Genomic DNA, 27,529 nt, shown 5'->3' with positions numbered 1-27,529 from the left:
GAGAAGTGACACATTTAGCAATGTGAATACCCTGTCATTTCCATTATGCACATGTTCAGTGTATATAGCACATGTAGATCAAAAGCATAGATGATGTCTCCCAAAGATCTGGTGGGGACATAAGAAGGAATAGAAGAACCGACATTTTATTTAGGAAGAGAATTAAACACCAGGAACAAAAGTGGAGCTCCACAGCAGCGCGTGTTTCTGAGACATTCAATTGGACGGAAGCAGATGGCCAAGACTGAATTCATGAATTAAACCGGGAGACTTTTCTGTCTGTCTGTCTTTCTCTCTATCACCGGGGCTCTCTCCAAGCATTAAATGCGACCACAAGCTGGGCCACATATACGATAAGTCAGCAGAACCAATACAAATCTTCAGTTTATTATGGAGGACAGCGTCGGTATGGTATGAAAGACCTGAGAAATAACAACCTTCTTCTTTGTCACTTATATTTTCAACTTTCTTCATCTTGAATCAGAGCAGGCTAAAGTTCCTTCCGGTGTCTTCCATGTGTGCAATTCCCACAACTTTGAGCTGTGTGTCATGTTGTGGACACAGTGGAAATGCAGCCAGCCAGAGCTGGTATGTGACGTGCTATGTGAAGGGTGGGGCAGATCTTTTTCTGTACGGGCATGTGAGTCAGGGCCCTTGACACATTTTCATCCACGTATGATTTTGTGGACTAGTGGCCTGGGGGGGTCCTCGGGTTGTGGGTGTGAGCTGGATCTGAACAGCCTGATCCCATCTGAAACCACAGGCATTTCTGGCACACTTCCATCTGCCTATAATGAGACATTTGGCGAAAACAAGGGACATGTAAATACTGAAGACACAGAAATGTTGTGCGCTGTTACGCTGGTTTTAAGAATTTTAAGAAAATGGTTGCTTTTGTTTTCCATGTACATAATTTGTGTTATGAGTCACTGAATGATTTCTTGAACCATTTCCTCTTTAGAATGACTGCTTGCAGTCTCGTGATTGTAGAGTTTGAGGTGTGTCACATCTTTGACATATTTTGGCAGTGGCTCCTCCAGCAGCCACAGGAGAGTCTTCTTTCAGTCTCGTCTATGCACTGGCACACAGGTGTGGAGTTTCTCCAAGAGGATGAATGATGGACTGGAAGTGTGTGTTTATTAGCTACACCTTTTTTTTGTTATCCGTTATTATGATGTAAATTATGCTAAGTGATAGTGACGGGGCAGGGTGAATTGGTGTGAGCTTCCGTCTACAATGAGATTAGGTTTTGAGTTGCTGTTTCCCATTGTTTAATGAGTACAATGCTCATCAGCAGTCTGACTCAGGAGTGCAGTGTTGGTTGAAATCACATGTGGAAGGATTCACTGCGATACCATGTATTTAATGCATTTATAATACATACAAAATGGAAATTGTACAGTACACAGACCAACTTTGTGGCTTGATACTCTGATAATAGTCAGCTAGTTCAAGTAAAACAGTTTATTATCACCCGGTTAAGGGCATTGCTGTGTCACATGATGCCAAATAAAGCCCCTGCTATTAATCATTAGACCACAGTAACATGTTTGCATGGTGGGGGAGATGGCTGTAGTGGATTTGGCTGCAGAGCAGTGCTTTGTCTGGTGCTTACAATATGAAAAGCAGAGAACTTCCCCGATTAAATGTGGAACTGTGGAGTGATGGGAAGCAGAGCAGGGGAGAAACATAAGGAAGAAAACTGGCCCGGCAAAAACCTGAGCACAACCTGCTCATCTGGTCTGACTGAAAAGGAAGAGGGCTGTGTAGGAGAGAGAGAGAGAGTACAAAGCCTAAGGCAGCCTGAGGTGTCTGTGATGTCAGAAGAGGAGGAGCTGTGGGTTAAGGGGGGCGTAACCATCTCAGCTGAAACTCTTGCAACACCTATCTGGCTCCCTGAGAACAGACAAGAGAGAGTATTGTTCGAGGAAGCTCTAGCCCTGTGGGAAAGTCAAAGGATTCAATACAAGCCCAGGAGAATTCCTCAGGGATTTAATAAGAGCAAAAATACCCTCCAAGGTAAGCCCTCCTGTTGTGTCCCCCAATTACCTGGCAAGCTGATTTCAATAGTAAATAGGTTTTCATGTTTTAGTTTTCTTCTTGTTTTCGAAGTGTTTTGTGTTTTCCGTGATATAGAGAGACACTCTGTGTTGTAAAGGAAGATATGTAATGTGCTATTGTTGCTTTGTTGAGTTTAAATTCAGCTAATATATTTGTCCCTAATGGGATGTGTCACCTTATGGTGATATCATACCCTGGGTTGTATTTACTGTCCCAGTTGTATATGTGTATAATATGCCCTTTTAGTTTGGAGTGCTTAGGCTAACTCCTAGGTTGGTACCAGGTAAAACTGTTTTTATGAACATGAATCTCAGTTCCAATGTCGCTTTTATTTGTTTTCTAAATGAAAGCAGGAGAGTTGTCCAAAGGCTATTGCTTCCAAATCTGTTTAGTTTGGCCAGTATCAGTGGAGCAGATGCTTCATTCTGTCACAGAAAAAAGTCCTGCCTCTATTTTCCTACACAGCAAAATGAAATGAATAGCTGGCGTGCCGCCTTGCACGATTTTGCTGCCTGCAGTTGCAGCAGCGTTATAATTGCTTCTCTGTTAGCTCCTCCGTACACCTGACCGGCTGGCCCTCTGACTCCCATTCACAGTTTCAGCTGTTATATTGTATATAAGCGTCTAGATTTTCTGAGTATATTGATGCAAATGTATCTTTTACAGCCTGAGTATGAAATTATATTTCTGTATGTTTTGTAAATCCACATTTTAATCAATAGTCATGTGTTGGCTTAGTGTACTTAGTAGTGTGTAATCTCTCTCTGCCCCACCTTTTCTCCCCCCCCCTTTTTTTTTTTTTTTTTTTTTTTTTGCTGAACCGTCTCTGTCTCTCTGCAGTTGTTTCAGTGGAAGCAGTTGGAGAATTTGTATTTCCGTGAGAAGAAATTTGCAGTGGAAGTGAACGACCCACACAGGTCAGAAGACAAAGCACTTAATTTATCTGAACTCATTTTAAGAGATCCTTTGATTGTATTTTGAAGTGTTCCCATTTTAGCTGCTGCTCTGGCTTCAGATGTCCTTATCCTTCACCTAACTCTCTGAAGGGCATCTGCAGCCAGTGGCCCATTTAAGGCACCTTGTTAATGGCTCTAACCTGTCTGTTAAATGGGTGCTTTCCTCCTGTTCAAGGGCCCCTTTATTATTCTAAGGTTGTTGTAAAACCTCTGACCTTTCCACAGGCTTTAATGTGGCACTTTCCCCCTCTGACACTGTTACTAAATCTTAGACTTTTAAGTTTGGAGTTGCTCCTCGTCTCCTCTTAAGTATGCTACGTTGTTACCCGCAAGTTTGATTGGATAAAGATCAAACAAGAGTTCTCTTCTAATCTTTGCTTAACACGTAGTTTTTGTATTTTTATTAAAGCCTTGTTTATCTACCATCACGTGTTTAGTTTTTGGTGTGCAGAAATTGGATAGATTTGCTTCTCGGATCAGCACAAGAACCGATTGTCTCATTATCTTCTACAGAAGAACAGTGACCAAGAGAACTTTCGGACAGGCTGGCCTGGTTATTCACACGTGGTATGCCAGCCACTCATTGATTAAAACCATCTGGGTGATGGCCATCAGTCAGCACCAGTTCTACCTGGACAGGAGGCAAAGCAAAGTGAGTGTCTGTCTTCTCCTGCCCGCTTCACTTTGCTTTGTGCACATTGTCTGCCTGCTCATCTATCGTTAAAAAAAAATTTTAAAAAAGAATAAGGAATTGGTGTCTGATGACCTGCATAAGTGACCCACCTTGTGCATGTGTGCATAAGGCATGTTATGCAGAATGACGCTGGAAGAGCAAATCATAGGCTCACTTCCAGTTTTAGAAGCCTTGTGACCATGTTATGAACTTCATTTTGGGTGATCATTTGATTGAGTCACCTGATTTCAGTGCAAGCTGTACTGTTGACCTGTTTTCATCAGGCTGTAAAATAAGTGGCCACTAAATGGATGAAAACACATTGAGGTCGTCATTTTGTTTCAGTTTGAACAGGAACATAAATGCTGTTTAAACAGCTTCTCGTGTCATAGCCTCTTCTAACAGTGACTCGTCATCATGTGATGCATTGCCTCATCCGTGTCCCATGCCTGTGACTTATGTAAATATCCTGACATTGGGATATTCCAGGAGTCGAGTATTAACATGTAGTTGGATTTCATGCTGGTCAACTTTACGTTGGGAATTGTTAGGTTCCTTTTATAAAATGAATATGATTGCCGTAATCGATTGGGCCTCCCTTATAGTACTTAACAGTAGTTAAAAAACTCAAAAGGTACGTAAGGTTGGAATACAAGATTTGTATCACTCTGTAAATATTATATTCAGAGTAATATAGTAGTATTTTACCCTTTTTTCCTCGTCTTAATAGTAAACACTGAGCTGAAAGTAAACAACAACGTGCAATATAACATGAGAAGTGTTTAGTTGATATATTTGCTGAGCACTGGTACTATTATGCCGTATTAGAGGTCTGCGATGTGTGCTTCGTGGTGGAGATGGATGACCGTGCGTGGCTGCAGTCAAATGAGGTTATTCAGTCTTTCTCGAAAGCCGATGGTGTGTCAGTGTTCATCCAGGAATAGAGCCCACACTTGATTGATGAGAGAGCAGCGCACTCGGAGTAGCGACCATGCAAATGTAGCCACCATTATCGCAGTGCGCCATCATTAAAATGAAATACTAACAGTCCCTCCTTCACTTCTCTTCTCCCTCCTCCCCCACTTCATCCTCCTAACTGTCTTACCTCACCTACAGTCAAAAATGACCACAACAAGGAGTTCAGGAGACATCGCCGTGGACCTCACAGAGATCTGCGCTCCACGGATCAGTAAACTTTCCAGCATTGAGAGCAAAGACCAGCTAATAATGGCAAGCAATGGAAGTCTCATCTCAGCCGGTAAGCAGAGGGTTAATCAGCTAATGACTTCTCTTCCACACCGGATTGATGGGTGATGATTTATAGCTATAATTTGTAGTTAATCAGACGCGTGCTTATTCCAGGCTCTGCTGAATCTGAAGTCACTGAGGAGCAAAAGAAAGAGAAGATTTCTGAATTAAAAAAGAAAGAAAAGGACCTTAAAGACACACTGCTAAAGAAACTTGAAGAACTGAAGAAGATCTGCATGAGAGAAGCAGTGAGTATCTCTCGCCCATTAAACTCGTTTCCCAAAGAGTCCAAACTCTCAGCTGACTTCTTGTTATTATTCTCATTTACAGGAGCTTACAGGCAAACTGCCTAAAGAGTATCCGCTGGCCACAGGTGAGAAGGCTCCTCAAGTGCGGCGCCGTGTTGGGACGGCTTTCAAGCTGGATGACCTTTTCCCCTATGATGAGGTCAGTACAGATGTTGTGCTGTGTTTTTGTTATTATGTATCGCTGTCTGTTGTGTAATGTAGCATGTCACACAATGGGACTCCACTATTTCACAAGTGTGTTTGTTTACCGAGAGCTTATTTATTCAATAGTATTTTTGAAATGAGGATGAAGAATTTAACATGTGCTTTGAGGCTTACGTTTCATAATGTTTTGAGTAAAACATTTGCTGTGAGCTGTAGCAAGTAAATTCAGCTGGACGAATGAATCTGAACTAGAATATGAATATGAATTTCAGCACTCAGAAAATAATACCGTAGAGGGTTTATTAATTTGGGCTGGGGGTATTTGAAGTCTTTTTCTTTATTCAGAGGACTGCCGCTGACAAGATCTGTGTGTGTTTTTTCGGAACGTCCTCATTAACTGTGTGGGTGTTGTGTGCTTTCCCTGAAGGACCCACATCTGAGGAATCTGGAGAGCAGGTTTGCCTTGCAGCAGAAGATTGTAGAGGCAGCCATGAAGCTGGCCAACGCGGGCGACCTCTGCAAAACAGTGAAGAGGAAGAGAAGAAACAACTACCTGGATGCGATGAGGAAGCTGGAGGAGATTGAAAAGGAGATTAACAGCTATAGGATCAAGAAGGGAAAGAAACCCACCGACAGAGCCTCACTGATCTTAGCAGGTAGATGTCATTAACAACTACAGCATATCAAAGCTTGTAGAGCAGGAGTCATACAGGACAGAAGGAATATCAGAGGCATTTCTGAGGGCTATTTTCTCTCTTCTCAGATGACGTCCACCCCTCAGACCTCAGCTCTCTATCTGACAGCCTCACCCTGGATGATGGTATGTCTGCTCAGTGCAAAGTGTTTTTGCTCCTTCGTCTCTTTCTCTATTGTCGATCAGTTTTAATCAAACTACTACTTTTATCTCCCAGATGACGAGCTTGGTTCCCAGAGGCAGCGGTCCAGATCTGTCCAATATTCCCCAAGACCGCACCATGCAGAGACTCTGGACATTCATTACAACAAAGACAGGCGCGCTTCTGCCAACGACCAGCTTGCAGACAGCAGGTATACAGCGTGAGCAGCATGTTAGCAGAGTGGCAGCAGCTACACAGGATGCGTTCAGGCTCAGCGTTGTCATGTTTTGACAATGCTATGAACCCAACAAATAGTCACTCTAGTTATTTGTGTAAAATGCAAGAAAAGAAAAATACAGTTCTGTGTTTTCATGTGTAATAGCTGTTGCATCGATTGATATAAAGGAATATCTGCCCCATCAAACACAGACCAGATGAAGGACTGTAAACACGGTTGAAATGCTTTTCGTGTAGGTACGCCAGAGCTGTTGTTTCTTCAAAGCACGGAGCTAGTACAGACCTGTAAGAGTCTATCCACAGCTGCATTCCTGCCAGTCATCTCCCTCCCTCCTTCTCCTTTTCCTCTCCAACAATCCTCCTCTTATCAGCCCAAATGCACAGCTTTAAAAATAGATGGAGAAAAAAAACATGTCGCTGCCTGTGAAGGAGCAGACAACAATCCCAAGCTGAGCGGAGAGAGGAAAAGGGGAACAGGAAAGTGGTGCTGGGAATTTAGTTGAAATAGCAGTTACCGCATGAGTGTTTACAAACTGATGCAGGTATATGTAACATTCAGCTTCAGAGATTTTATATTATTTTTTAACAATCATAATGCTTGCTGTAGCGTGAAAAGAAAGGTCAATGGACTACGTAATGGCAGTCTTTCAGGTGTAAGCGATGACTAAAGTGCTGCAGTCAAATCTGCAGTCTCCTTCAGATCTGAGAGAGAGTGAAGAGAGGGTAACGGTGTTAATCTCGACGAAAAAAAGTCTCTGCCCTAAAGAGGAGAATGCCCTGAAAACTTAAGTTCCTATCTGTGTTCCAGATTAAATTACGGCCAGGTCCAGGAATCGCTGCACTACAGTAACCATGATGCCTCATCTGGCTACAGCAGCCCGTTTAAACCAGCATCCAGACAACCACGCGACGCCCGCAGCATGCCCCCCACCCCGCTCATCACCCGCAACGCCTACAGCAGCACGCAGCTCAGGTAAGGCCTCAGCGACTCACTGTTTCTTTCTGGGTTTTTTCTTTCATTCTCTTTCGATGTCCGCTTCATAAACAGCTCTCGCGTATTTTGGTGCCTGTGCGAGTAATTGTGATTTTTGATTGTAGATCAGAGGACGTGCCGCAACATTTCCGGCAGCGCAGCGGGAGTCTGGAGTCCCAGTCTCAGTTCACAACGGAGACCACGCTCCCTGTGCCGGCGTTCCCCGCCTCCCCAGCCCGACGCAGCAACAGTTCCGAGGTGCTCGATGACGGCTCCTCCTACACAAGCCAGTCCAGCGTGGAGTACAGCGTTCCCGGTAACCACACCAACAGACGCAGAGCTCGTGGCCGCCACAGAAAAGACATGTACGCCAACACGGGCAGCATGCCCAACCTGGCTCAGCCAGACACCCGTTGCCACGCCTACCAGCCTCGGGCTCGACCCACCACCACAGCCTACTATGTGACGGGCTATCCCAGTTACGCGGAACCAGAACCTTACTCCAACGGAGTCTACGTGTACGACAATGAGATGGAGGGACACTATAACGTCAACCCGTCCTACCACCCCACCCAAACAGCTTATCGCTGTCACGACATGCACAGTCACTACGGTACCGATGAGATGGACGGTATGTCGCAGAACCCGTACGCCACACTGCGGCCACCCAGGAACCGGGCCCCGGCCCGCAGCAACGAGCAGGTCAGCAAGAACATCCAGAAGGCCCTGGTCGCGGAACACCTAAAAGGCTGGTACCATCGCAACGCTGCACACAAACAGCCGCCGTATAACTACGACTACGACAGAGGCTCCCAGCCAAACCTGGGCTATCAGACCATGCCTGCACCCTACAGCCACAACAACCGGAACATCTCCTACTCATCGGGTTAGTCCACTGCACCGTGCGTTACAGCCTCCTGTGTATGATGACGTTGACCCTGGTTTTCCAAGTCGATGGGTCGTTTGTAAACTTGTAACACTTTTCTCCAGTGTCCTCAGCGTCCTCCAGCGGAAACTGGCACGGCCACGTGAGTGGCGGTAGTATGCTGGAATATGACGTGGCCACGCACACGCCGCAGTCCTACTCCTACAGCACAGCCCCCTACAGCCACTCCGCCCACAACAGGTGAGAACAAACAACCTGGCCTCAGCTCCTCTCCTTATAAGCCGATAAGCAACTCCCTGATCCTCTTTATCCCCGGAACTAAGTGCTACTGTTTAATTAGCTAGAATGGATGGCTGCAGAAAATATACACTGAGCACTTAAATTATGAAACTGAATCCGCAACCATTCAACTGTTAAATATGAGTGCCTGGTTCAGCCGTAGGACTATAGGATCTGTGTTGCCAGCACTCAGTTCTTCCTCAGAGCTTAAGAATGCCTCTCCTCTCCTTAACTCCTCTCCACCGGCCCCTGCTTTCTCGCAGATACGGCGCCTCCCAGCTTTTTAAGGGCTCCTGGCAAAGTCCTGATGCCCAGAGGCGCTGTGGCTTTTTCCCCGCTAGTTCCTCCTCCTCCGGTTCCCCTTCCGCTTCCTCCCTGCCCTCCTCCTCCTCCTCTCCCTCGTCCTCCTACTCCCCTGGCTGTCGGGTGAGGCAGGTGGCCTCCAGCCCTGTGCAGCCCCAATCCTCCAGAGGCCACAGGCTCAGTAAGGTGTCTTTTGCTAAAGGTAGCTCATAGTAAGTAAACGGCATCGGCCGGAGCCTGTGCGTTTGCCCCTTTCAGTGTGTCTGCAGCGTGACTCCGTCCTCTGCTTGTTGATGTTTTGAAGTGAACGTTGCATTTTTGAGATGTTTGACTGGCCGGCCCTTCATTGTCATGTATGATAAGATAACTGCATGGCTTCTTACAAAAAAAAAAAAAAAGACCTCATGCCTGCCTTACTTGCTCTTCCAGTTGACATGTCGTCATCCTGTGGTCACATTTCTCTGCACTGGGCCTTTACTGCTCAGTTGTTGTTGTTGTTTTTTCCTGCGCTGTTTGCCGTCTTCTTGGCCCATGCAGAGCCCCTCTGCCCCGTGTGCTGCCATTCACCCTTGACCTTTGCCCCTTTGCCACTTTTCTCATGCACAGATGCCCCCCAGAGTTTGAGTGGCGAAGCGGTGGTAGGATGGCTTGCCCTGCGGGGCCTTTAGAGAAGTGTGGTGCTGTGGCCTATGCTACTGACCAGGAAAATTGACCCCCTCCCCCCCCAATAATCAAAGTCACAGCACGGAAGAAAGGGTGAGAGACAAGACTGTAAAAGTACCCCCACGTGGTTGTCATGGTGACGGTGACGTGGCAGGGACTGACAGAAAATGCCGAATCAATTCATGTCACTGTTTTGATTAATTTCTCTGGGTGTCTCGTGGTGGTGGGAGAGCACTTGTGTGGCAAAGGGAAAATGTGACCCCTGGCTGTTGTTGCATTTGAAGGCTGTGTGTGTGTGTGTGTGTGTGTGTGTGTGTGTGTGTGTGTGTGTGTGTGTGTGTGTGTGTGTGTGTGTGTGTGTGTGTGTGTGTGTGTGTGTGTGTGTGTGTGTGTGTGTGTGTGTAAAACGTGTGTTTGCATCTGCTATTTTATTGGGGAAGAATGCTTGACCCTGGCTTTGAAACTGACATCAGCATTAACTTGCCTGAAACACAGGTGGTGGCCTCCCTTCTTGTTTTTATTGACCTGTCGATCTTTAGTACCACAGCCCAGGATTCATTCATTCTAAGCCCATACTAAACCAGTCAGTCTACATTTTTTAGTTTGCAGCCTAATGTGTTTCAATCTCGTGTGTTTATTGCAGATCCTTTATAGATGTCAGCCAGATGGACTCGCAAGTCAGCAACCAAATACACACGAACATGGACCCAGAAGACAAGATTTATTGGCATGAAGACTCCAAACCGGGAACAATAGTTTAGTCGCCTGTTGTCGTGCTGTGTGACATTCTCACCCTGACTAGTTGTCGTCTCGTGCCTTAGAATGCACTTACCTGTTTCTGTGTGAAGGGGACCCAAAGAATTAAGGAACTGAACTTCATGCATTGAGAATATGAAGTATTCTCATTTCCGGTTCCCTTGAATGCAGTTGTTGCCAAAACAGACGCACATTCCTGTATTTAAATAACAAGAAAACCAAGTGGGAGTGTCTACAAGTGTTTGTGGTGATGACGCTTGTGCACTGAAACTATACCAGGCCGTGCTGTGGACTGTGCAGTATTGCCAAAAGGGAATGTGGACCAAACCTCTCCAGTGTTTCCCTTTTAGAGATACCAACTTCACAAACCAACAACTGAGACCGTCTCTGTAAGAGGACACTGAGCGCAATGGACAACGAAAATGACTGTTACTGCTCTGCTACTTAACAGACACGCATGAACACTGTAACCATGAAGGATTAGACAAGGATTGATAAGGACATTATCAAAATGAAGGATAAAAACTCATTAAAAATGAGTTTAGAAGATGGCTACTTTCTGGAACATTCTGCAGTCACCAGATCCCAGACTCTGCTTCCTGTACTCTTTGTTTTGTTATTTACAAAAGTATTCAACCCATCCCACTGTCAGTACTAACAATATGTTTGAGCCAAATACTTGTTTGTTGCACCATTTGAGTATTACCCAACTAATTTTGACTTTACTGCCACTGCAGGAATACAGAAAATCCTTCTTTTTTTTTTTAATGTTAACATGGTTATTTCATCCATGCTGGAAATCATGGACTGGTGCTCCCAATTTCTCACAAGAGAATGAAGCTGTTTGTAAATGTTGGTAATGTAAATACACTGGTTTTCTCCTTCTTTTTTTTTTTTTTAGAGCATTTTTTTATGTATTTGAAAAGCATGTAATATATAGTAAACACTTATTGTTAAGCTGGTTCTTAGTAATTTGTACAATTGCATTTGTTTGAATGAAAAAAGAATCTGCGTTTGAATCGGGTGTTTTGTTTATATTTAAGAGAAACACTTTGGCACGCCTCCTCCCGCTGAGTGCAGGACAACACAGGATTTCAATCCAAATCCATTACATTTGGTAAATGAAAGTCTGCTGAGCCAGTTCAATTAATGAAATGGGAGTTTTGAAGAAAGTAACAATTTTCTCCATTTAAAGTGGAAAACGGCTATATAATGTAAAGTCTCATTTTACATTTTATAGCTGAAGAACACACTTGTGGTCGTGGTCAACTGGAGCTGAAATGCTTTCCTCGCATATGAATGGTTTGGAGGCTGCTTATCTGCGGTGCATTCGTGGAAGCAGATTCTAATTATAGAGATAACAGCAAAGGACTCGGCTACATCCCGGTTGTTTTCTCTCATGAGCCTCTTAAGAATGAATGCAGGGCAGCAATCAGTCGTGATGAGAGCCAAGTATGAATAAAAGATCCGATTTTTAAAAAATGCACTCCCCTGCAGAGGTCCGTCGCTCTGCTGCAGTTTCTCACCGTCTTAGTGTGTTGCTAGGTGTGTGTGTGTGTGTGTGTGTGTGTGCGCGTGTGCATGCGTGTTAAACTGCAAACCAACGAAACCAGTCTTTAAAAGCCGTCGCACCCACTCTGGGCTATAACCTCTCCTTCTGTCTTCCCTGTGAATGACAAGCTCGTGTTTATAGCACCAAACTCTCCCTGTGGGCATTCATGTCGGAGAACTCTGCTCTACACATGTTGACCATGTACCCCCCCCCCCCCTCCCGGCGCACGTTTTCTACCACTACGAGAGTATCTTGCCTCCCGCTCTCCTCCCAAAGAAGGCCACAGTTGAGCAGATGCACTCGCTGGCGGTTTCCCCCCCCTCAGCGTTTGTGCTCCTTCGGCGAGCTCAGGGGAGGTCTCCGGACACTTGCTCGGCTTCACCCCTGGCAGTGAGGGGGGCGGGAGGGTAGGGTGTGTGTGTGTGTGTGTGTGTGTGTGTGTGTGCGTGTGCGTGTGCGTGCGCGTGCGTGCACGCGTGTGCGCGCTTGCATCCAGCTGTCTCCCTCTGTCTCTCTGCTGCTTCACACCAGCTGCAGCCAGACATCAGGGGGAGGAGGCCGTTCCAGCTGACACTCGACTGCAAAAACAATAGGCTCCTGTGTACTTTCCCTTCCGCTAACACACTACAGATAAAAAAAAAAAAAACTCCTGTAAAGTGGAGGGGGGGGGGGATTAGGGGTCGGGTAGTACATTTGGTGCAGAGAGGTATGTGTCCAACACGCAGATTGGAAACCTGTGAAGTACTGGCTTCGGATGTCTTATTTGTTTACAGCCTTGCCCAGCAACGAACAAAGCTGAAGGACAGTTATCAAGTAGGTAATAAAAAACAATGAAGCATTGGGCAGCTAAAATCAGAGCTTTATCCAAATGCAGCCTGACTTCTTTTAATTTCTTGAAGGAGGTTTGGCCCTCATCTGAAAGGCTTCTTCAGTTCTGACAAACAAGAGGGGAGTTCCAGGTTTTAACCTCTGGTGGGGGTCATTAATCCTCTCAAATTGTTACCAACCAGCCCCCTGAGGGCCTCAGGGGTGTTGTACTTTTAAAGCACTTCTGCAATGGCTGTCACATTTCAGACATTCTACAGTGTACGGGGCAGATTTTTTTTTTTTTTTTTCCACAGGAGATGGTGGAGCGTAAAGCATGAGCAAAAAGGAGGTTATTTCATCGAAGTAAAGTTCATAAAATGGATAGAAACATTAGTCCAAATGAATGCTAATGTATCTGTATCTGCTGGATTTATTAAATGGGAAAACATTTGCTAACTTGTAAGCTATATCCCCTTTATAAGGCAAGATCAACTCTGTTTGTATCCCCAAGTGGTCAAAATTATTCAATATAACCATATATGACAATTTTAGACGATATTCTTTAGATGATTTTAATTATGTAACCGTATGCCTTTTAACACCATGAGCACTTTGGGACTTGATGGTTTTATTAAATGGAAAAAAAGGGTTCTAGAAAAATCGATTTCTCAAGTATTGAAACATTGCTTTGGTGCTGATAGCAAATGTTTGAGCAGTTTCAAACAGTTTCTGATAACAGTCAACCCTGGAGGACACACAGGAAGTGTCTCAAATGAACTATGAAACGTGGTCATAGGGCTCAAGCCAAGCTCAAATTAAAGTGGCTGTAAATCACGTTGTGCTGTGTTGGCTTCTTCAGGATCAGCACATTAACTTGATCAAGGGAGTAATGGCGCTGACAAGTTATGAAGGGGGAATAGTTGGATTAGCTGACCAGGTCACATTCACTCAAGTGTTGTTCTTGGGCTGTAGTAAGGATGATCTTTCTTCAAGGAGGCAGACAAAGCCATGTGGGCGTACGGGAAGCTCGGAAGAGCTCACGTGAGGACGCAGCAGACTGCAAAGGTCACGGCGGGTCATCGTTAATGTGTCACATGATCAGCTGTGCCGTAGGTCTAAGCAGCCAGATCTGCTGAATGACAGACTGTTTGAGTTATGAGGCCAGCTAACCAGCTTAGCCAGACGAAGCCTGTCAGGAGGGGACGGTGGGCGGGAATGGGCACGGGGGTCGAGTGGAAGGCTGTCAAAGTGTGCTTAAACGAACCAGAGCAAGCGCTGCGTGCTGGACGGGTGCCTGTCCCGGGCCCGTGGTGCAGAAACTACGCGGGAGGTAGACGGTGCAAGTCAGAGCCCTGCGCAAGAACAACGGCGTTGTCATGTAGCAGCTGGTGCAAAAACATTACAAAGGCTTGTTGCCTCTTCAAACACGGTCCTTTCAAAATGGCACAATTCAGTATCACTTCAAAGTATGTAATACACCTGCCATTCCCCCGGAGGTCAGCGTGTCTTTGTAACGTAACCCCGAGAAGAACGCGCACCAAACGTCATGCGATGAAGGTCATTAGATAGAATACAAAAGTAACAAAGTCCTTGTAAAGAAGATGGGGGGGAGGAGGGGGGGGTGGCTGGTAGTATAAATTGCGGACTTTGGCGCGAGGATTAGCGGACTACGTACCCCGAACCAATGTTTTATGTTCCCAAACCCTAACCACGTGAAAAAAAAAAAAAAGTTTAACCCTGATACGCGGCAACACCCTTTAGTGGATGCTCAGCAAGAAAAGTGTCGTTGATTAATGCTAAACCAAGAATAGTGTTGTTTTGTACGACGCAAAAGAACTTCCACATCTGCTCAGGAGAAAACACCAAAGACACACGCCTGTTGGGCACGCACACGTGTTGATAGGATCCTCACAGCAGCTGCAGCAGCAGCGCTGAGAACAAGGACCTCCACTGTGCCCTCCGAGACATGACTTTACTTGATTTTTATTGCCACCAGCGCTCGTGTTCACTCCTTCCCGAGTTTCACAACACGAGGGTGAGGATGAGGCGGTGCGGGAGCAGACATAAATCAATACCGTTGCACGGAAGGGGTAAAAGGCCTGCAGCTCCAGTCAAAGTTAAACTGGAGAGCCACGGGAGTCGTGGTACACCCGGGTACGAAGGGGTCATCAGGAGCAGGGCATCGTTTCCTGCATTCCGCACGGAAACGATGCCCGTTTTAAATAATGGATTTCAGTCTCTTTGGAAGCAAATGGTTAACACGGACACGTTTGGAAAAACCAGCTGGCTTTCTTATCACCGTGTTTTCCCCATCTCCTTACACACTGCCACTTACACAACATTATGTTCCAGATGGATTTTCATTATCTGCAGTCAATTTCAAATGGAATCCAATGGAAAAAAAAAATATATATATATATATATATAGCCCAAGTAGCTGACACAGCGACTAACTCGGGTTTGGAGGTGAATGACTACAGATGAAGGCACTCCGTCACTCTGCTGCTCTCAGCTTTCTGCACTGCAATCTGCTGCAAACCCATTGATGAGCCTTTGGGGTAAGTGGAGAGGAAAGCAAAGCTAGCCAATCCATCACCCAGGGGGCATTGTCAAGGATTAAACACTCATGAGGTTCAGGAGGAATACTGATTGGCATGGGTTACCTTTGAAGTTTTCATTTTAAATATTGTCAAATAGATGTGAATCAAGACAAATCTGCACTCTCTTTTGTCTGGTTTTCTTTATTTGAGGTTGGTTGGTTTCTATTCAAACATGGACCGAAGTAAACAGTTACATCATATGTCAGGAATATATTCAAAAACTTGAACCAAACCAGCCGTTGGGAGTTTCTTCGCAGTTATGTGATGAGTACGCACTCTTTTTTTATTTTTTTTTTATTATTCTTTGTTAAAAGTCAAAGACTTGTGCTGCTATCACAGTTTTAGTTCAGACGCAAACTGGCAGAACTGACGGCTGTTTCTGCGACTGATTAAACACAGATTTCGTACCTCGGGAAGAAGTGTGCAACTACGTTGCACAGGAACATTTGCACATTGCATAGCAGAGGTGTAAGGCAGCACTTGGATGCCCTCTGCACTTTTAGAGAAAAGTGCCCCGACAAGTTCTGGGTGGAGTGTCACATATCCTGAGGGAAAGATAAAGCCCTTCAGATTACAATCTTTCTTTTCAAACCACTTGCTGCTCATGAAACTTGAAGAGGTTTTACACTGAGACACAGAAATGTGTTGCATGGAAGACAAAAAGTCACAATCTTTGGCCAAAACGTACGTGTGTGCGCGCGCGTGTGTGTGTGTGTGTGTGCGTGTGTGTGCGTGTGTGTGTGTGTGTGTGTGTGTGTGTGTGTTTCTTCCCAAGTCCAGTCACTCCTTCGGTTTTCCCTCCAGAAGGCTCTGGATCTTTAGAAAGTTCTCCTCTTGCTGACCCAGAGATTCAAGCAAAATGCCCATCGGTGACTTCTTCAGTCCAGCACATTCTATCTTGTTCCCCAGTTTATTCATCACGTTACGGAGCCGAAAGGAAGCGTGTCCAAATATCACTGAAATGCAGATGGGAAAGGGACTGTTAGTGTTTTACAATTGGCAAAAACAAACCCATAAACCAAGTCAAACCATATTAATATCACTTCAAGAATCTGGAAAACATGTTTAATTGATTTTGAATCATTTCGTGACCTTTCAAATTTAGAGATCATTATCACTCAACAAGTATTACTTAGTCAAAGATATCTAATCAACTAAGGACTTTTATATTAGCCTCAAACTTTATATTGCACTAACAGGTACACACTAAATCTACGTATCACTTAGGGTCTATAAAATATCAATGTCCACTATCATCAACTTACAAGCCAGAGGTAAAGTGATTGAAGTCATGAACACCATGACACTCCCCAGGATGGAAATCACCATGTAGCTGGCCACCATGATGGCGATCATAAAAGCAGTGGGATTCTGCCTCTTGAAGTTGTTGATCACAGCTTTGTTCTCCCCGGCCCACACCGAGGCCATAAAGACGCAGGACACCACGGCCACGGATGTGAACATCCCCAGAGGGTTCAGGAACCTGCAGGACAGCAACACAGGAGGCACGTTTCAGTAGACTTTACAGCGCTGCGATGCAGGTGACATGTGTAGTCACTGGCTCCACCTAGTGGTTAGAAACGGTCTGTACAACAACATGACCCCTTGACTGACATAGATTGACAATCGAAAATGAGCATCATTTTATGTAGATTTAAAAGGATCAGTTTCCCATGAATAATGAAATGTAAAATGAAATAAGACCCCTCAACTAGATTAGTTGACTGCCTGATTAGTTGGTCGGCAGAAGGTCGATCTGCAGCTGCCGTTTCTGATCTCCTGACTTTTTGTAAACAAATGATTTGTTAATTAATCAAGAAAATAATTGGCGGAATAATTGATGACAAAATCAGTAGTTGCAGCCTTAAAACTCTTTTCAAAACAATATATTAGATCATATGTTCACACCAGACTGAGGCACGCACACACACACACACACGCACACACACACACACACACACACACACACTCTCTCTCTCTCTCTCTAGTGGAATATAAGTAACTACACTTTCTCAAGCATGCAAATTACAAATTCAAGGTACTTTACTTGATAATTTCAGTTTCATGCAGTTTTATACTTTTACTCCATTAACACGGTACTTTTCACTCCACTACTTTTATCTGACAGCTTTAGTAAGTTTAACATTTACAATCTTGAATACCCTTTGTGTCCAATGGAGACCACGTATATCCAGCTGTGTTGATTTTGAATGTTTCTTATAAACTGAAGGATTAAATTTGAAAAAGTTCTTATTCAGGACTGTTATCTGAGCTCATGAAAAAGTGACTTTCAGAAATGTGTGTTATTTTTTTTTTTTTTACAGTGAAGTGATGATAGAAACATATGTTTATCTAATAGAATATGATGCATTACTATAGATTAAAGTAAAGAAAAAATGAGCTCCACCTTAAACATACAGCAGTAAAATGCAACACACACATTAATAATAATGATCATGATAATAATCAACTTTATTTGTATGGCACCTTTCAGACTAGAAATGCAGCTCAAAGTCCTTTACAGCAAGAAAATGACTGTTTCACATACAAACAGATATAAAGGAACATTTGAAAATATAGATAATAAATGAGATGCATAAGAACAGGTAAAATGCATAAAATTGAACAAAAATAGTGTTAAAATATAAGATAAGCAATATCTATTTTAAAGGCACGGTAGTTCAAGTGCAGGCAAGTGCAAGAGATTGCTAGATAAAGGTTAATGTAAAGAGATGTGTTTTTAACTGAGCTAGCTTCCCTGATATTTACAGGTGGTGTGTTCATCAGCTTTGGAGTGTAGTTGACAAAAGCGGAATCCCCAATTTTCTTTCAGCTGTTGCTGAGAACCTCCAACATTAATGCAGCAGGAATATTAATCCAAAAATATCAAATACTTTCAGGGTTTTCCCTCTTAATATAAAGTTTTGTGCACCACCTCAGCCGAATGTATGAAAGTGGAAAAACTAACTTAAGGCTTTGTCATGAGCCTTTTCAGGTGTTGTTTATTTATTACCTGCTCTCAAATTTATTTATTTTTTTACACAGATATGGTATTAGTAATGGTCAAAAATGATGTGAAATTGCATACTATTAATAAAAAATAAAATAAAACAAATTGTCTTGGGGAAGGACCCCTACACCCCCCACTAAGTACACGTAACTAAGTCTTCTCCAAACTTACAGGGAGCATTTTACTGCACAACGAGTATATTTATTTTTAATATTTTAAGTACATTTTGCTGCTAATACTCAAATACCGGAGGAGGATTTTTACAGTATGGAATTAGTACTTTTACTTAAGTAAAGCAGCCTGAATATTCCACCCATCAGCCACGACATTAGAACAACTGACAAATGATGCATAAAGTATAATACAGCCCCATTCAGTTATATGGGAGGGGGAAAAAAAATATGAAGAATACCTCTCAGGACGACCCAGTACAGTTCAATAGCGCCACAACTCACAGTCTCCAAAATGATCATTAAAATGAAGCAACACCTCACTCAATCAGATTCAATTGTACATTATCCTTGTGAAGGGAAGATGTGTTGCTCGGTTGTTGTATTGTACTTAATGGTTCACCTTTCAGTGGTTTCTCTAATCAGTATACATTAGAGGCACTTTATCCGTTTACTGCTCCAACAGTCATTTACACACACACACACACACACACACACACACACACACACACACACACACACACACACACACACACACACACACACACACACACACACACACACACACACACACACACACACACACACACACACACACACACCTCTGTTGTACTCTGCGAGGCCAGATTGAAACGCTTTGTGTCAAATCCAGCCTCGGCACGGTGGCGCGATGTCATCAAGTCCATGAGCTCAGTTTAAGTATGACCCGGGGCCTGTCTCACACAATAAGTTGAACTTATTCAGGCTCTCTTTAACATATTTGGCATCACAAACATTGGTAATCTTGGATGCAAGATCATAAAAACATATGGCAGTACATTTTTTTTTTTTTGAATGATTTAGCTCTAAATTGTATTCTTCCATTGTACTTATTTAATTTCTCTGTATGTTTATACAGAAATAATCCCTGCATGCTGATGATGGAGGTGTGTTATAAAATGCTCTAGAATGCAATAATCTTCTTGCGGTTGTTTCCAAAATGGACGCACAGAAAATCACAGGGTTTTTATCAAACGGGTCAAATAAATGGGTCAAAGTTCAAAGATTTCTGCTTTTAAGAGTCAAAACACAGGATGGACTCATTGGCAAATTTTCCTATACTGGATTTTCTTCCTAATCAAGGGACCAGAAGCAGCTGATTAAGCTGCTTTTTAAAAAAAAAAATATATATATATATCACAAGTGTCCTATCTGCAGTGCAACAACTGACTACACAGAGGGCTTATGAGGCCTTCATGACCATTGCAACAACATGTCATCACGCAGGTCAGCAGACTGACCATGACAGACTGGGCGTCACTATTTTTAGTCAGCTGGCCTTTAGTTGGAACAATTAAAGGCAGGATATTTCATACAGGGGAGCTGTAACCTCTGATCTCATAGGCTGCCTTGTATGGTGACAGCAGATAATAGACTGCTTCTTCAAGCTCCATCCTTGGTCTGTGTACACCTCATGCTGACAGATCTGGATTTGAAGTGCATGACATTGGTTGCACGCCTTCCTGTTCCTCTGCCGGTGCCCGTAAGTTCCTCATGTCATTGCATTTTAGCACTACTTGAAATGTGTGAATCATATTCCTATATATATATATTTTTTTTTTTTTTTTTGACTTTGATTGCCATCTTGGACCAAATGTATGAGAACATAACGGTGCATCCGCCGTCTGCAGCCTCGTCTAGATCCTCTGATCTAGTTTATAACAACAACGAGGCGACAACCCGTGAAACTGCGAGACACACGTTGAAGAGACAAACATCAGTTTAAACACCACAACAACTGTTTGTTACCATTACGATGACTTACCCGACAACCAGGAACACCGCTATGGCCAGGGCCAGATAATTTGTTTGATAATAAAGCAGGTTGCTGACAACCCTGTTGTTCCATTTCGCCAAGTCTTTCACGTCCGGTTTGGCGAATCTTTCCGAGCCGGGGAAGAAGTCGTCCCACGGTCTGAGCGGCGTCACCTCCACTTTAGCCATTTGCCTCCTGCCCCGTTTTACTGATCTGACAGTCCGCAGCAACAGACCCCCCCCTCCCCCGGAAATGTTCACCTGGAACTACAATCGGGAATCTCGCGAGGGCTTGTGACAACGCGCGGTTCTTAAACCGCCGCCTCGCGAAGTCTGATGAAATCTCGCGCTATTTGGTCAGCGAGCGCACGTTTCGGGACGTCTTCCTGTAAAGCTTCACGGGAGATGACGGAGACAACTGCGTTGTAGTAAATCCTTCACAAAACAACAACAACAACAACTCGCTTTAAGTCGCAGGTCAGTTGCGCCACTGATATTTGGTACGCATGCGTTGACGTGTCATGTTAAGAACAAAATGCACGCAGAGCGACTTTTTAACAATATGCAGCGAGCTAGCTCGATAAAAGCAGACAAACGTGAAACGAGCAGAAGAATCGCGACTTTTCTCCTTTTCTCCTTTTCTCCTCTCCTTTTCTCCGTGCAGATGTGGAGCAGACTGTTGAACCCTTGTGTGACCGGTGGAGCGCGTTTCTATTGGAGGAGTCTTTTTACCATGCGGCTGAAGACCAGCGAATTCCGGTCTCTGTTCACTGATGGGATGAACACACTGGCAGGTGAGCTCCAGCTGTGGGCGGACGGACAGACAGACAGACACGTGTCAGCTGCGGTCATTTAAAGTCTGCTCTTCTTGCCTTTGTTGTCCGCTGACATGGAATAAACGTTTCAGGAGAGAGCGAGCAAAGCACGGGGACAAAGTGTGCAGGGGGGGACTTCATAGATGTACCCCCATTTGATCGTCAGCAGCTTGTTTTGATCGTTTCAATATTACGTTGTAGTGAAGGTGCTCACAGTTTACGAAAGAAACTAAAGCCAGACACGTTCTTTTCTTCTTTTTTTTTTTATTATGCAGATAAATATATATATCAGTATTGCTCTTTGTCACCTGATAAATTAACAGCATAACTCGACTGCAGTACATGAATGCTTTAGTTGCGTTTGAGATCATTTGAATAATTTGAGCCAATTATTAACCAAATATGAAGTCAATTATGACTAATTGTTATTGGTAATAGAGGATTTCTCAGATATTTGATCAAGACTAGCGAATAGGTTGTTGTTTACAGCTGGAACTCTGTTATTAGACTGCATTGGGCTTTCATAAAGACGAGATACTTGCGTGGATTTTTGATTACTAACAATAAGATATATTATCTTGGAAAGTCTACAGTTTGACGAATGTTTACAAGGTGGCTTTTCTTCCGTTTTTGTCGACCTTGGTTTGATGTCATTAAGCCAGGAAATCTGTCATTCTCTGATAATGTCTGTTGATAAATTGATTTCAACCTGCCTGAAGAAAATCCCTCTTGATTAAAACGTTGGCTGGCAATTAATAACAGAATAGTGTGGGAGCGCAATGGTGTGCAGACCTTGCCCTCATTCATGCTGCGAAGATATTTCTCTTTAGGTCCAGCACCTGCAAAAAAGTTCCCTTGGATGACCCTTTTTCCTCCAGACATGCCGCCCACGAAAAGTTCTTTGACTCCTCTATGTGTGTCTGGTCTTTCCAGAGGTGTTTGAGAAGCACCAGCATGAGCTGAGGATAGCTGGAGGTGCTGTGCGCGACCTGCTGTCTGGGAAGCGACCTGAAGATGTGGACTTTGCCACCACCGCCACTCCAGATGAGATGAAGCACATGTTCCAAACAGCTGGGATCAGGATGATCAACAATAAAGGAGAAAAGCATGGGACGATTACAGCAAGGGTAAGAGACCGAACCGTCTGAAGAAGAAGTAGCCGAGGCCTTTTGTTTGTAAAAGCTGCTTTAAACGGGACAGAAGTAGCTGCCAGTTAGTTTACTGTGGCAGAAGATTAAGTAAACTCACCCTCTTCAATGCTAATTAAAGTTTCTTGAGTTTAAAGTATTGGATACGACATGGAAAGGGCCGTGGTTAGATTCAATTTGCGTAGGTTTACATGAATATGGACAGACCTTTGTGGGAGTTGTAGCCCACTTTCACACATAACACCTTATTTTTAAGGGTTCAAAAGTACTTAGTTCCTCCTAAAGGTTTCTTGAGTGGCTATGTTTCATTTCAATATTAGTTAATGCACAGAAAAGCTTACACTTGGCTGCCATTTAGATTAAGGTGCAGTTGTCTGGAGTAAAGAGGTGAGAGTTAATGCAAAATACTGACCCATTCACCTGATCTCATTTCAATTGAGCTTCCAAACTAAAGGCAGAGAGACTTTACGAGAAGCAGGAAGGTGCGAAGGTGGCTGCAATGAAATCTTGGGAAAGAATTGTCTACGGCGACAAGACTTCAGGGAGCCATTGACTGCAAAGGATTTTCCACAAAAAATCAAATATATTGTCATTGTTTTACTCGATGTGAGTCTTGTCGACTGTAGTATCCTCTACTTCGTGCTGAAGAACAAAAAAATGGGCAATTGTTTCAGTACTTAGGATCTGTAAATGTAAATAGCTTAAGGAACATTTAAAGAAATGTAATTGTCCAAATAAGTGAACAGTTTTATTGGACAAAGTTTTAAAATTAATCTACAGATACAAATACACAGATATTCAGTAAACGCACCAACACAGACAATGGAACACCTAATTATACAAAGATCATTGTAATGGTGTGCGTTGGTGGACCAGACAGATGTACCCTCACTCAATTACAAAAAGAGGGTCTTAAATCTTGATTTAAAGATTTTTTAGAATTACAATTATCCTGATGGATTGTGGGGCAGCATTCCATTAATAAGCAGCCCAGTAACAGGAATCTCCACCACTGATTGATTTTTTTTTTTTTATTATTCCTGGAAAATGTAAATAAATTCCATCTAATGAGCAGAGGTAGCAGGCTTGAACATACGGCTCCACAAGCTTGGAGACATATAAAATGGTAGTATTACCATGTGCAGAGTGTGACACATCTATACTGTATGGGCCTTTTTGAAATATCACTCTTGAGTGTGTGTGTGTAGAGACTTCAGAATAAGGGCATAGCATGAACTAGCACATCATTGGCGTTCCATCACGGCACCATGAGTGCAATCCTCTCTGTGCCTCTAGTCACGCGTTTTATTTACTGGTTATCTTTCATAGCTACACAATGAGAACTTTGAGGTGACCACGTTGCGAGTGGATGTTCAGACAGATGGACGTCACGCAGAAGTGGAATTCACCACCGACTGGCAGAAAGATGCTGAGCGGAGAGACCTCACCATCAATTCCATGTTTTTGGGTAAGTGCCTTTGTACTCGACTGAATCTGAACAGAACTGTGCTCAGTGATGACTTGGATGATCCCTTTCGCTTTGTCCTCTCTTTACTCAATTGTCATTTTTAGGAATTTAATGTCAAAATTCGGTTGACTTTCTTTCCCCTCTTAGGGCTTGATGGCACATTATACGACTTTTATAAAGGACATGAGGATCTGCAGAATCGGCGAGTGCGGTTTGTTGGCAGTGCTGAGCAAAGGATTAAAGAGGACTACTTGAGAATATTGCGATATTTCAGGTAGGTGACCTCATTCACTTTCACATCACCCAATTCAGACTATTGACTCAAAAAGAGGGAGCGAGGTAAGGAGCTGGTGAAAAATGATATCGTCTCCCTAAAGTGTTTGAAGTGATCGCATTGACTTTAAATCGCTCCTTTCGCCCCAGGTTTTACGGCAGGGTGGCTTTTGAGCCAGATGACCACGAGCCTGAGACACTGGCCGCCATAAGGGAAAACGGTCGTGGACTGGCAGCTATATCAGGAGAGAGAATTTGGGTGGAACTGAAGAAGATGGTGGTCGGTAACCACTCTGCTCATCTGTTGGAGCTGATGTATAGTCTGGACTTGGCTCAGTACATAGGTGAGAGACGGGGCACAGATAAGCATTGAAAGGACTGTTAACCACAAGATTACAATAATACATCTGCATGTTCAGCCTTTGTCATTTATCTTTTTTTGTGTGTTTGTTTTCATTTTATTGCTGAAGCAAGACAAAGAGACAAAACTAAAAAAAATAAACAATGAGTCTACCTTTACGTTACAATTTTTTTTTTTTACTTTAAAGGGAAGACCCTGTACAAGTTTTTGCACAGTTTGAGTAGCACAGTTGTGCTCTTCCCTTCTGTCCCTGCTCCTCCTCAGGTTTACCAACAGATGGCGATGTTGACGAGATGAAGCGAGTGTGGCAGAACGCCAAAGACCACTCTCCTAAACCCATGACCATCCTGGCTGCCCTGTTCCACTCCCCAGAAGAGGTGGAGAAGATGGACCTCCGACTGAAGGTGTCCCGGGAAGAGAAGACTCTGGGTTTGTTCCTGCTCAAACACAGACGGCAGCTCTGCAAGAGTGAGGAGGAGACGGACAGCCTCAAACCTTTCACTGACTTTATTATCGATGTAAGTTTCTGCCTTTTCTAGTTGGTCCGTGGAAACAATCAGATGTCTCTGTGTGTGTGTGTGTGTGTGTGTGTCTCTGTCTCTGTACACACACACACACACACACACACACACACACACACACACACACACACACACACACACACACACACACACACACACACACACACACACACACACACACACAGACAGAGACGGAATTCACCATCTTTCGCTTTAACACCGTTTAAAAAGTAACTACAAGTATTAAATGCATGTGATGGCTGCTCGATGATCCATCTGTATGTCATATGGTGGATTGTTGAAGTAGATGTCATAAGACACGCTTTAAACATTCAAGTTTAAATGATTAACTGATCAACAAAACATCATTTTGCAACTGTCTTTACAAAATTATTTCATTCATTTTAAGGAAAAATAAGGATAGGTTCCCAGGCTTCATCTTCTTAAATGTGAACGCTGTCTTGTTATTTTGTTCTCGATGCCAGTTAATTCAATATTTGGACTGTTGGTCAGACAAAATAGTCATACGTCATTTGCATCCATCATATTGGGCTGAGGCTGAGATCGGCAGCACTTCCTTGGAGAACAGTTCATTGGGAGAATGATTGTTAGATTAACTAACCCTGCAAATAACTGTATTTACAGCCTCAATAGAAAAATCATCTATCTCACTTCCCTTCTTATTGCTGGACATCAGTCCTCCTGCATCCATCACCCACAACTGAATGCACCATGTTCCCACGCATGCTAATAGGGCTTGGAGAAAGGCATTGCAGGGAACATTTATAATCACTAACTAGGATTGGGTTCCAACAAGCCAAATCAAAGTGGGTTCCAAGACGGTGAAATACTTTCTTTTTTTTTTTTTTTCCTAAATTGAATAATTCTCCTGGCTTCCTTTTTATAATCAGAAAGGTCTTATTTCCAGAACATTTTGATAGTCCTTGAATTAATTCAAATTCATGTTATTTATTTATTTGATTGTGATGCAGGTCTGGTTGCTCTATAAATACTGTGAAAGTCAAAATGCTCCACAGCGAAAATGCACACGGCCTACATTCAGTAATTGTGCCGTTTGGGCATCGGTAAGTTTGTGATGTCACAAACTTGCGCTCATGTCACATGTCTGCCCTCAGCACGGCCAGCTGTCCAACCTTTTTATGTGGAAGAAAATATGGGGCGGTCATTCTGTCGTGGGGCAAGCAGGCTTCAAGACAGATGAGCTGCGGTTGGCTCAGGTGTGCATCATTCAGTAAAGAGTCAACCAATCAGAACAGAGGGTCATTACACTCAATATGCCTTAAAGACGGTAACAAAGCATCCTGTTGGTAGATTCCCATGGAGAGGCTTAAGACTGAAGGTGATGTAACATTATATTGAGATGGTTTTTGGTACTTAACATGTATATTTTATATTCAATGGATGAAGTTGTTTAAATAGGAAAAGAAGGTAAGATTAGATTCAGCTTTGATAACCCTAAACCTTCCAGTGACCTAATGAGAGGGAACCCCAAATAGAAAGAGACACGGGATGCTGGTTTCCCTCGTGGCTCGTCTTGGCTCATCGACCCGATCTCCGTACTTGGGTTTCGCTCTGGTTTGCTGTAGGTCAGGTGGGAAAATATCTGATCAGACCCACACCTACAGTGCCCTGAACCGTTCAGCTGAATGTTCAAATACTAACCTCTAAATTACTTGTCGTTTTAGAGTCGGGAGCTTGATTCCCAGAGTAAAGTAATGGAGCTGCTAAAGTATCAAGGTGAGGAGAAGCTGTTCTCAGAGCTCAGCCAATGGTCCATCCCTCGCTTCCCCATCAGCGGCCACGATCTGAGGAGGATGGGCGTCACCTCAGGCAAGGAGATCGGTACCACCTTACAGAAGCTCCGCGACATCTGGAAGAAAAGTCGTTACCAGATGGACAAAGATGAACTGCTTAGTTACATAAAGCCTTAAATGAGCCAACAAGCAGCGCACGATTATAAACTGGACACTTACCGCAGCTGCATTGTTCTTGTTAAAGCAGCCCGATGCTTGTTGTTGAAAAAGGACACTACAAGAAGGGAGACTTCAATACCTGCTGATGAATGCAATTTCAGCCTAAATGACCCGACGGCTACTTTTGTTGATTTGCTTTGCTGTGTAAGCCTGAAGATCACGCGCTATGTTGTATCTCAGCATGACGGAAAATGCGTAGCACCACTGATTTTAACTGTAGGTATTATTACAGAGCTCTGATGTTTGTGTTAATGGTAAAATTGCCCAATGCTCAGTCAATCGAAATCCTAAACTTTATACCATATTCACTCATTAGACTGGTGAGACAAAGGAAGATGAAAAATGGAGGTTTAAACTGTCGTCGATACTGAAATACAATATCAGATGGGATGCAATAGACACATTTTTTTTCATTGTTAAAATAATGGAAAGCAGAAGTATGTGTTTGTTTTCTTCATCTTAACTGCAGTTATACCTTATGTCTTTACTTTGTTTATTGTGCAGAAGATTCTGCAGTTCTATAAAAAGGTGATAGTTTTGTTGAAATGACTCATGGTGTTTCCTCTGTGAATGCTTTGTAGAACAAATTTCTGTCTTTGGCACTGTGATAAATACATATCTTGTGCTGGAAGGAGGTTGCTCCTCCCTCCTGCAGAGAGGGGATATAAAACCCAGAGCTCTCCTTTACCAGCG

General features: G+C 43.5%; 3 protein-coding genes across 6 annotated transcripts in view; 2 read left to right on the top strand and 1 right to left on the bottom strand.

Moving 5' to 3' along the window:
- frmd4ba (FERM domain containing 4Ba) overlaps positions 1–11,284 on the top strand; it is a 44,341-nt gene extending 33,057 nt beyond the window's left edge. For 2 of the 3 annotated variants that reach the window (XM_069714416.1, XM_069714401.1), the window contains exons 12-24: positions 2,902–2,978; positions 3,531–3,669; positions 4,807–4,948; positions 5,053–5,186; positions 5,269–5,385; positions 5,818–6,046; positions 6,154–6,210; positions 6,302–6,437; positions 7,272–7,436; positions 7,562–8,322; positions 8,427–8,562; positions 8,865–9,116; positions 10,211–10,294. In XM_069714416.1, coding sequence (XP_069570517.1) covers positions 2,902–2,978; positions 3,531–3,669; positions 4,807–4,948; positions 5,053–5,186; positions 5,269–5,385; positions 5,818–6,046; positions 6,154–6,210; positions 6,302–6,437; positions 7,272–7,436; positions 7,562–8,322; positions 8,427–8,562; positions 8,865–9,116; position 10,211 — 2,346 coding nt within the window. In that variant the 3' untranslated portion in view covers positions 10,212–10,294. Of the gene's footprint in view, positions 1–2,901; positions 2,979–3,530; positions 3,670–4,806; positions 4,949–5,052; positions 5,187–5,268; positions 5,386–5,817; positions 6,047–6,153; positions 6,211–6,301; positions 6,438–7,271; positions 7,437–7,561; positions 8,323–8,426; positions 8,563–8,864; positions 9,117–10,210 lie in introns of all 3 variants that reach the window. The other variant, XM_069714409.1, reaches the window with a different exon arrangement.
- A 4,123-nt stretch (positions 11,285–15,407) lies between these two features.
- arl6ip5a (ADP-ribosylation factor-like 6 interacting protein 5a) lies at positions 15,408–20,492 on the bottom strand. Its single transcript, XM_069714387.1, has 3 exons — positions 20,267–20,492; positions 16,548–16,765; positions 15,408–16,238 (listed from the first exon to the last, which is right to left on the bottom strand). The coding sequence occupies exons 1-3, from the start codon at positions 20,443–20,445 to the stop codon at positions 16,063–16,065; spliced, it is 573 nt and encodes a 190-aa protein (XP_069570488.1). The 5' UTR covers positions 20,446–20,492; the 3' UTR covers positions 15,408–16,062.
- A 152-nt stretch (positions 20,493–20,644) lies between these two features.
- On the top strand, positions 20,645–27,474 carry trnt1 (tRNA nucleotidyl transferase, CCA-adding, 1). Of its 2 annotated transcripts, none has more exons than XM_069714362.1 (8): positions 20,645–20,733; positions 20,921–21,050; positions 22,005–22,198; positions 23,549–23,687; positions 23,835–23,961; positions 24,111–24,304; positions 24,586–24,839; positions 26,549–27,474. In XM_069714362.1, the coding sequence occupies exons 2-8, from the start codon at positions 20,921–20,923 to the stop codon at positions 26,792–26,794; spliced, it is 1,284 nt and encodes a 427-aa protein (XP_069570463.1). In that variant the 5' UTR covers positions 20,645–20,733; the 3' UTR covers positions 26,795–27,474. The 2 variants fall into 2 exon arrangements, with proteins under 2 accessions (XP_069570463.1, XP_069570455.1); XM_069714354.1 differs by having other exon boundaries at positions 20,658–20,756.
- Positions 27,475–27,529: the final 55 nt, after the last annotated feature.

The sequence above is a fragment of the Brachyistius frenatus genome, unplaced genomic scaffold, assembly GCF_029030835.1.
Source record: "Brachyistius frenatus isolate BFR_SWC_R1_liver_20210118 unplaced genomic scaffold, ASM2903083v1 Contig_4, whole genome shotgun sequence".
Taxonomy (NCBI): domain Eukaryota; kingdom Metazoa; phylum Chordata; class Actinopteri; family Embiotocidae; genus Brachyistius; species Brachyistius frenatus.
This window is presented reverse-complemented; position numbering and strand designations above follow the sequence as displayed.

What these genes read in the sequence shown, in the direction of transcription:
- trnt1 (XM_069714362.1), top strand. Translation starts at nt 20,921, where the DNA reads ATGTGGAGCAGACTGTTGAACCCTTGTGTGACCGGTGGAGCGCGTTTC. An exon ending in ATGGGACGATTACAGCAAGG is followed by an intron (nt 22,199 to 23,548) that starts GTAAGAGACCGA and finishes TATCTTTCATAG; the next exon opens with CTACACAATGAGAACTTTGA. An exon ending in CATCAATTCCATGTTTTTGG is followed by an intron (nt 23,688 to 23,834) that starts GTAAGTGCCTTT and finishes TTCCCCTCTTAG; the next exon opens with GGCTTGATGGCACATTATAC.
- arl6ip5a (XM_069714387.1), bottom strand. Translation starts at nt 20,445, where the DNA reads ATGGCTAAAGTGGAGGTGACGCCGCTCAGACCGTGGGACGACTTCTTC. An exon ending in GCGGTGTTCCTGGTTGTCGG is followed by an intron (nt 16,766 to 20,266) that starts GTAAGTCATCGT and finishes GCTGTCCTGCAG; the next exon opens with GTTCCTGAACCCTCTGGGGA. An exon ending in AATCACTTTACCTCTGGCTT is followed by an intron (nt 16,239 to 16,547) that starts GTAAGTTGATGA and finishes TCTGCATTTCAG; the next exon opens with TGATATTTGGACACGCTTCC.